This window comes from Coturnix japonica, unplaced genomic scaffold, assembly GCF_054131305.1.
Source record: "Coturnix japonica strain WE unplaced genomic scaffold, WE-NBRP24 Scf197, whole genome shotgun sequence".
NCBI lineage: Eukaryota > Metazoa > Chordata > Aves > Galliformes > Phasianidae > Coturnix > Coturnix japonica.
This window is the reverse complement of record NW_028189100.1, coordinates 35,151-45,030: the sequence shown is the minus strand read 5'-3', so window position 1 is coordinate 45,030 and position 9,880 is coordinate 35,151. Positions and strand designations below refer to the sequence as shown.

Sequence of the window (9,880 nt, the reverse complement as noted above, 5' to 3'; positions counted from 1 at the left end):
ACCCCATATCCCCCATAACCCCTATAAACCCCCCATATCCCTCCCATATCCCCCATAAACCCCCCATATCCCCCCATATCCTCCCTATATCCCCCATATCCCCCCATATCCCCCCATATCCCCCCCATACCCCCCCATATCCCCCTATATCCCCCCTATATCCCCCCATATCCCCCCATATCCCCCCTATATCCCCCCATATCCCCCCATATCCCCCTATATCCCCCCATATCCCCCCATATAACCCCCCACAGCCCCCATATAACCCCCCATATCCCCCCATAACCCCCCATATAACCCCCCATAAACCCCCCATAGCCCCCCAATATCCTCCATATCCCCCTATATCCCCCTATATCCCCCCCATACCCCCCTATATTCCCCTATATCCCCCCATACCCCCCTATATCCCCCCCATATCCCCCTATATCCCCCTATATCCCCCTATATCCCCCCCATATCCCCCCATATCCCCCCATATCCCCCCCATATCCCCCCATATCCCCCCATATCCCCCCTATATCCCCTATATCCCCCCATATCCCCCCATATCCCCCCTATATCCCCCCATAACCCCCCATATCCCCCCTATATCCCCCCCATATCCCCCTATAAACCCCCATAACCCCTATATAACCCCTATATCCCCCCATAAACCCCCCATATCCCCCCATATCCCCCATATATCCCCCTATATCCCCCCATATCCCCCCATATCCCCCCATATCCCCCCCATATCCCCCCATATCCCCCCCATATGCCCCCTATATCCCCCTATATCCCCCCTATATCCCCCTATATCCCCCCTATAGCCCCCTATATCCCCCCATATCCCCCCTATATCCCCCCATATCCCCCCATATCCCCCCATATCCCCCCTATATCCCCCCATATCCCCCTATATTCACCCCATATCCCCCCATATCCCCCCTATATCCCCCCATATCCCCCCATAAACCCCCCTTAGCCCCCCATAACCCCCCCTATAGGTGTCTATGGTGCCCCACAGGTGCCCCAATCTGGCAGTGCGGGAGGCAGATGAGGATGAGGAGGTGGACGACAACATCCCCGAGATGCCGTCCCCTAAAAAGATGCTGCAGGGGAGGAAGAAGAAGCAGAACAAGAGCAGGATCTCGTGGGTGGGAGACCCCATAAAGGTGGGTTATGGGGTGGGGGGCCAGATATGGGGTTATGGGGGGGCTATGGGGGGTTATATGGGGGTTATGGGGGTGGGAGACCCCATAAAGGTGGGTTATGGGGTGAGGGGCCAGATATGGGGGGTTATGGGGGGTTATAGGGGGCTATGAAGGACTATGGGGTTTATATGGGGGGTTATGAGGGGGCTATGGGGGGTTATGAGGGGGCTATGGGGGCCTATGGGGTTTATATGGGGGGTTATGAGGGGGCTATGGGGGGTTATGGGGTTTATATGGGGGGTTATGAGGGGCTATGGGGGGTTATAGGGGGCTATGGAGGACTATGGGGTTTATATGGGGGGTTATGAGGGGGCTATGGGGGGTTATATGGGGGTTATGGGGGACTATGGGGGTTATATGGGGGGTTATGAGGGGGCTATGGGGGGTTATGGGGGTGGGAGACCCCATAAAGGTGGGTTATGGGGTGGGTGGCCAGATATGGGGTTAAGAGGGGGATATGGTGGGTTATGGGGTTTATATGGGGGGTTATGGGGGCTTATAGGCGGTTATGAGAGGGCTATGGGGGATTATGAGGGGGCTATGGGGGGTTATGGGGGGTTATAGGGGGCTATGAGGGGTTATGGGGGGTTATATGGGGGATTATGGGGTTTATATGGGGTTTATATGGGGGCTATGGGGGTTATATGGGGGGTTTATGAGGGGGCTATGGGGGGTTATGGGGGCTTATAGGGGGTTATGAGGGGGCTATGGGGGGTTATAGGGGGCTATGAGGGGTTATGGGGGGTTATATGGGGGATTATGGGGTTTATATGTGGTTTATATGGGGGCTATGGGGGGTTATATGGGGGGTTATGGGGGTTATAGGTGGTTATGAGGGGGCTACGGTGGGTTATGGGGGTGGGAGACCCCATAAAGGTGAGTTATGGGGTGGGGGGCGGGTTGGGGGTCCAGATATGTGGTTATGGGGGGCCTATGGGGGTTTATATGGGGGTTATGGGGGACTATGGGGTTTATATGGGGGGTTATGAGGGGCTATGGGGGTCTATGGGGGGTTTTATGTGGGGTTATGGGGGGCTATGAGGGGCTATGGGGGGTTATGTGGGTTATGTGGGGTCTATGGGGTTTATATGGGGGGTTATGGGGGGCTATTGGGTGTTTATGGGGGGTTATATGGGGATATGGGTGATTTGTGTGTGGTTATGTGGGGTTATGGGGGTTATATGGGGGGTTATGAGGGGGATATGGGGGGTTATATGGGGGTTATGGGGGTGGGAGACCCCATAAAGGTGGGTTATGGGGTGGGGGGCCAGATATGGGGTTATGAGGGGGCTATGGGGGGTTATATGGGGGTTATGGGGGTGGGAGACCCCATAAAGGTGAGTTATGGGGTGGGGGGCCAGATATGGGGTTATGAGAGAGCTATGGGGGGTTATGGGGTTTATATGGGGGGTTATGAGGGGGCTATGGGGGGTTATGGGGGTGGGAGACCCCATAAAGGTGAGTTATGGGGTGGGGGGTCCAGATATGGGGTTATGAGGGGGCTATGGGGGGCTATGGGGGGTTATATGGGGGTTATGGGGGACTATGGGGTTTATATGGGGGGTTATGAGGGGGCTATGGGGGGTTATGGGGGGTTATGGGGGTGGGAAACCCCATAAAGGTGAGTTATGGGGTGGGGAGTGGGGTGGGAGTCCAGATATGGGGTTGTGGGGTGGGGTTATGGGGGGCCTATGGGGGGTTATATGGGGGTTATGGGGGACTATGGGGTTTATATGGGGGGTTATGAGGGGCTATGGGGGTCTATGGGGGGTTTTATGTGGGGTTATGGGGGGCTGTGAGGGGCTATGGGGGGTTATGGGGGGCTATGGTGGGTTATGGGGGTTATATGGGGGCCTATGGGGTTTATATGGGGGGTTATGGGGGGTTATAGGGGGTTTATGGAGGACTATGGGGTTTATATGGGGGGTTATGAGGGGGCTATGGGGGGTTATGAGGGGGCTATGGGGGGTTATATGGGGGTTATGGGGGACTATGGGGGTTATATGGGGGGTTATGAGGGGGCTATGGGGGGTTATGGGGTTTATATGGGGGGTTATGGGGGCTTATAGGGGGTTATGAGGGGGCTATGGGGGGTTGTGTGGTTTATATGGGGGGTTATGGGGGCTTATAGGGGGTTATGAGGGGGCTATGGGGGGTTATGGGGTTTATATGGGGGGTTATGGGGGCCTATGGGGTTTATATGGGGGGTTATGAGGGGGCTATGGGGGGTTATGGGGGGTTATATGGGGGGTTTTGAGGGGTTATAGGGGGTTATGGGGGCCTATGGGGTTTATATGGGGGGTTATGAGGGGGCTATGGGGGGTTATGAGGGGGCTATGGGGGGTTATGGGGGTTATATGGGGGGCTATGGAGGACTATGGGGTTTATATGGGGGGTTATGAGGGGGCTATGGGGGGTTATATGGGGGTTATGGGGGACTATGGGGGTTATATGGGGGGTTATGAGGGGGCTATGGGGGGTTATGGGGTTATATGGGGGGTTATGGGGGCTTATAGGGGGATCTATGGGGTTTCTATGGGGTTTCTGTGGGGTTCTATGGGTTTCTATGGGGGTTCTGTGGGGTTCTATGGGGTTTCTATGGGGTTTCTATGGGGTTTCTATGGGGTTTTCTGCCCCATAGAGCGATGGGAAGAAGGATTTCTATGGGGTTTCTATGGGGTCTATGGGGTTCCTATGGGGTCTATGGGGTTTCTATGGGGTCTATGGGGTTTCTATGGGGTCTATGGGGTTTCTATGGGGTCTATGGGGTTTCTAGGGGTTTCTAGGGGGATCTATGGGGTTCTATGGGGTTTCTATGGGGTTTTCTGCCCCATAGAGTGATGGGAAGAAGGATTTCTATGGGGTTTCTATGGGATCTATGGGGTTTCTATGGGGTCTATAGGGTTTCTATGGGGTTCTATGGGGTCTATTGTGTTTCTATGGGGTTCTGTGGGATCTATGGGGTTTCTATGGGGTTTATGTGGGGTTTTCTGCCCCATAGAGCGATGGGAAGAAGGATTTCTATGGCAGCGTTATGGGGGCTATGGGGTCTATGGAGTTCTATGGGGTTTCTATGGGGTCTATGGGGTTTCTATGGGGTTCTGTGGGATCTATGGGGTCTATGGGGTTTCTATGGGGTTCTATGGGTTTCTATGGGGTTTTCTGCCCCATAGAGCGATGGGAAGAAGGATTTCTATGGCAGCGTCTGCATCGACTCCGAGACCCTCGAGGTGGGAGATTGTGTGTCCGTCAGCCCCGACGACCCCACCAAGCCCCTCTACCTGGCCAGGTAATTAATTATCGTTAATTAACTAGGGTCATTAATTAGATGGTAATTAGAGATGATCCCACCAAGCCCCTCTACCTGGCCAGGTAATTAATTATCGTTAATTAGGGTCGTTAGGGTCATAATTAGGGGGTGATTAATTAGAGACGATCCCACCAAGCCCCTCTACCTGGCCAGGTAATTAATTACCGTTAATTAACTAGGGTAATTAATTAGGTGGTAATTAGAGATGATCCCACCAAGCCCCTCTTACCTGGCCAGGTAATTAACAGTCATTAATTAGGGTTATTAAGGTCATAAGGGTCATAATTAGGGAGTAATTAATTAGAGATGATCCCACCAAGCCCCTCTACCTGGCCAGGTAATTAATTACCGTTAATTAAACTAGGGTAATTAATTAGGTGGTAATTAGAGATGATCCCACCAAGCCCCTCTACCTGGCCAGGTAATTAACAGTCATTAATTAGGGTTATTAGGGTCATTAGGGTCATAATTAGGGGGTAATTAATTAGAGATGATCCCACCAAGCCCCTCTACCTGGCCAGGTAATTAATTAATTATCGTTAATTAACTAGGGTAATTAATTAGGTGGTAATTAGAGATGATCCCACCAAGCCCCTCTACCTGGCCAGGTAATTAATTACCATTAATTAGGGGAATTAGGGGGTAATTAGCCCCATAACCCCCTTACAACCCCATAACCCCACAACCCCTTTCCAGCCCCATAACCCCCCATATAACCCCATAACCCCCTTACAACCCCATAACCCCCCATGTCCCCCCATAACCCCCCATATAACCCCCATAACCCCCATAACCCCATAACCCCCCATAGCCCCCCATATAACCCCCATGACCCCCATAACCCCACATAGCCCCCCATATAACCCCCCATAACCCCTTTCCAGCCCCATAACCCCCTTACAACCCCATAACCCTATAACCCCTTTCCCAGCCCTATGACCCCATTCCAGCCCCATAACCCCTTTCCAACCCCATAACTTCCCATATAACCCCCATAACCCCCCATATCCCCCCATATAACCCCCCATAACCCCCATAACCCTATTCCAGCCCCATAACCCCTTTACAACCCCATAACCCCCCATATAACCCCATAACCCCATATCCCCCTTACAACCCCATAACCCCTTTCCAGCCCCATAACCCTATAACCCTATAACCCCATATCCAGCCCCATAACCCCTTTACAACCCCATAGCCCCCCATGTCCCCCCATAGCCCCCCATATAACCCCCATAACCCCCCATATCCCCCCTTATAACCCCCCATAACCCCTTTCCAGCCCCATAACCCCATCTCCAGCCCCATAACCTGGCCTGTCCCTATAGGGTGACGGCCCTATGGGAGGACAGCAGCGGGCAGATGTTCCACGCCCATTGGTTCTGCCCCGGTTCCGACACGGTTCTGGGCGCCACGTCGGACCCCATAGCCCCCATATAACCCCCCATAACCCCCATATCCCCCCATAACCCCCCATAACCCCCCATATAACCCCCATATAACGCCCCATATAACCCCAATAGCGCCCCATATCCCCCCATAACCCCCCATATAACCCCCATATCCCCTCATAACCCCCCATGTCCCCCCATAGCCCCCCATATAACCCCCATAACCCCCCATATCCCCCCATAACCCCCCATATAACCCCAATAACCCCCTTACAGCCCCATAACCCCATAACCCCCTTACAACCCCATAACCCCATAACCCCTTTACAACCCCATAACCCCTTTCCAGCCCCATAACCCCATTCCAGCCCCATAACCCTTTACCGCCCCATAACCCCCCATATAACCCCCATAACCCCCCATAAAACCCCCCATAACCCCATTCCGGCCCCATATAACCCCATAACCCCATATCCAACCCTATAGGGTGACAGCCCTATGGGAGGACAGCAGCGGGCAGATGTTCCACGCCCATTGGTTCTGCCCCGGTTCCGACACGGTTCTGGGCGCCACGTCGGACCCGTTGGAGCTGTTCATGGTGGACGAATGCGAGGACATGCAGCTCAGCTACATCCACGGCAAAGTCAGCGTCGTCTATAGGGCCCCGTCACACAACTGGGCCATGGAGGTGGGCAGGACCCTATATAGGCCATATAGGATGGGCTGGACCCTATATGGGCCATATAGGATGGGCTGGAACCTATATGGGCCATATAGGATGGGGACTGGGCCATATAGGATGGGCTGGGCCTATATGGGCCATATAGGATGGGCAGGGCCCTATATGGGCCATATAGGATGGGCTGGAACCTATATGGGCCATATAGGATGGGGACTGGGCCATATAGGATGGGCTGGGACCTATATGGGCCCTATAGGATGGGCTGGAACCTATATGGGCCATATAGGATGGGGACTTGGCCATATAGGATGGGCTGGGACCTATATGGGCCTTATAGGATCATATAGGATGGGCCATTGATTATATAAAGTCAGCGTCGTCTATAGGGCCCCGTCCCACAACTGGGCCATGGAGGTGGGCAGGGCCCTATATGGGCCATATAGGATGGGCTGGGACCTATATGGGTCATATAGGATGGGCTGGAACCTATATGGGCCATATGGGATGGGGACTGGGCCATGGAGGTGGGCTGGACCCTATATGGGCCATATAAGATGGGGACTTGGCCATATAGGATGGGTTGGAACCTATATGGGCCATATAGGATGGGTTGGAACCTATATGGGCCATATAGGATGGGCTGGAACCTATATGGGCCATATGGGATGGGGACTGGGCCATGGAGGTGGGCAGGGCCCTATATGGGCCATATAGGATGGGCTGGACCCCATATGGGCCATATAGGATGGGCTGGGACCTATATGGGCCATATAGGATGGGGGGCAGTGGTTATATATATGTATATAAGGGTCTGTCGTCTATAGGGCCCCGTCACACAACTGGGCCATGGAGGTGGGCAGGACCCTATATGGGCCATATAGGATGGGCTGGAACCTATATGGGCCATATAGGATGGGTTGGAACCTATATGGGCCATATAGGATGAGTTGGAACATATATGGGCCATATAGGATAGGCTGGGACCTATATGGGCCATATAGGATGGGGGGCAGTGGTTATATGTGTATGTATATATATAAGGCTCTGTCGTCTATAGGGCCCCGTCCCACAACTGGGCCATGGAGGTGGGCAGGGCCCCATATGGGCCATATAGGATGGGCTGGGACCTATATGGGCCATATAGGATGGGCTGGATCCTATATGGGCCATATGGGATGGGGACTGGGCCATGGAGGTGGGCTGGAACCTATATGGGCCATATAGGATGGGGACTGGGCCAAATAGGATAGGCTGGGACCTATATGGGCCATATAGGATGGGCTGGGACCTATATGGGCCATATAGGATGGGCTGGACCCTATATGGGCCATATAGGATGGGCTGGACCCCATATGGGCCATATAGGATGTGCTGGACCCTATATGGGCCATATGGGATGGGGACTGGGCCATGGAGGTGGGCAGGGCCCTATATGGTCCCTATAGGATTGGGGTGGGGGCAGTAATTACATACATATCTATATCCATCCTATACGTTCTATACGTATACCTATAAGGCCCGTGTGTCAGCAGGGCGGGCTGGACATGGAGCTCAAGATGGCGGAGGACGATGGCGGCTCCTACTTCTATCAGCTGTGGTACGACCAGGAGTACGCCCGCTTCGAGACCCCCCCCAAATTACAGCCGACCGAGGACAACAAATACAAGTGGGCAATGGGGAGGGGGACACCCCCCTATACCCCCCTAATCCCTTATAGATCCCGTATAGATCCCCCTTCACATCTCCTTTCCCTATAGATCCCCCTATAGATCCCCCTTCCCATCTCCTTTCCCTATAGATCCCATCTCCTTTCCCTATAGATCCCCCTATAGATCCATCCCTTCCCATCTCCTTCCCCTATAGATCCCCATATCCCCCCTATACCCCCCCAAATTCCCTATAGATCCCCTATAGATCCCCCTTCACATCTCCTTTCCCTATAGATCCATCCCTTCCCATCTCCTTTCCCTATAGATCCCCCTTCCCATCTCCTTTCTCTATAGATCCCCCTATAGATCCCCCTTCCTATCATCTCCTTCCCCTATAGATCCCCCTTCCCATCTCTTTTCCCCATAGATCCCCCTATAGATCCCCCTTCCCATCTCCTTCCCCTATAGATCCCCATATCCCCCCTATACCCCCCCCAAATCCCCTATAGACCCCCCTTCCCATCTCCTTCCCCTATAGATCCCTCGATAGATCCCATTATAGCCCCCAAAATCCCCTATAGATCCCCCTTCCCATCTCCTTTCCCTATAGATCCCATCTCCTTTCCCTATAGATCCATCCCTTCCCATCTCCCTATAGACAGATCCACCTTCCCATCTCCCTATAGATAGATCCCCCTTCCCATCTCCTTCCCCTACAGATCCCCCTTCCCATCTCCTTCCCCTATAGATCCCCCTTCCCATCACCCTATAGACAGATCCCCCTTCCCCCATTTCCCCCCCCATAAACCCACCCCTTTCCCCCTTTCCCCCCCCAGGTTCTGTATGAGTTGTGCCCGCCTGGACGAGGTCAGACAGAAGGAGATCCCAAAAGTGGCCGAACCAATAGAGGAAGGGACGGGAAGATGTTCTACTCCATGGCCACCAAGAACGGGGTCCAATATCGCGTCGGGGACGGCGTCTACCTCCTACCCGAGGCCTTCTCCTTCAGGTTGGGGGGCCTTGGTTGAGTTAATAGGGGGGAAGGGTGGTCTGTGTTGGGGTATTATGGGGTAAAAATGGTCTAAGTTGGGTTATTATGGGGTAAAAGTGCTCTAAGTTGGGTTATTATTGGGTTATTATGGTGTAAGTTGGGTTATTATGGGGGAACGATGCTCTAAGTTGGGTTATTATGGGGTAAAAATGCTCTAAGTTGGGTTATTATGGGGTAAAAATGGTTTAAGTTGGGTTATTATGGGGTAAAAGTCCTTTAAGTTGGGTTATTATGGGGGAATGATGGTCTAAAATGCTCTAAGTTGGGTTATTAGGGGTAAGGATGGTCTGTGTTGGGTTATTATGGGGGAAGGATGATCTAAGTTGAGTTATTATGGGGGAATGATACTCTAAGTTGGGTTATTATGGGGCAAGGGTGCTCTAAGTTGGGTTATTATGGGGGAATGATGGTCTGAGTTGAGTTATTACGGGGTAAAAATGCTCTAAGTTGGGTTATTATGGGGTAAAAGTGCTCTAAGTTGGGTTATTATGGGGGAATGATGGTCTGTGTTGGGGTATTATGGGGTAAAAATGGTTTAAGTTGGGTTATTATTGGGGTATGATGGTCTAAGTTGGGTTATTATTGGGGTATGATGGTCTAA

At 52.8% G+C, this 9,880-nt stretch overlaps 1 protein-coding gene across 1 annotated transcript in view; it reads left to right on the top strand.

Annotated features, from left to right (window-relative positions):
- Window positions 1–993: 993 nt before the first annotated feature.
- The window catches only part of LOC107307247 (DNA (cytosine-5)-methyltransferase 1-like), a 42,584-nt gene continuing 33,697 nt past the window's right edge, over window positions 994–9,880 (top strand). Inside the window, 6 exon segments of the mRNA XM_085535850.1 lie at window positions 994–1,157; window positions 4,370–4,485; window positions 6,384–6,585; window positions 8,112–8,245; window positions 9,065–9,138; window positions 9,141–9,237. Of these exon segments, the coding sequence (XP_085391976.1) occupies window positions 996–1,157; window positions 4,370–4,485; window positions 6,384–6,585; window positions 8,112–8,245; window positions 9,065–9,138; window positions 9,141–9,237 (785 nt within the window). The 5' untranslated portion in view covers window positions 994–995.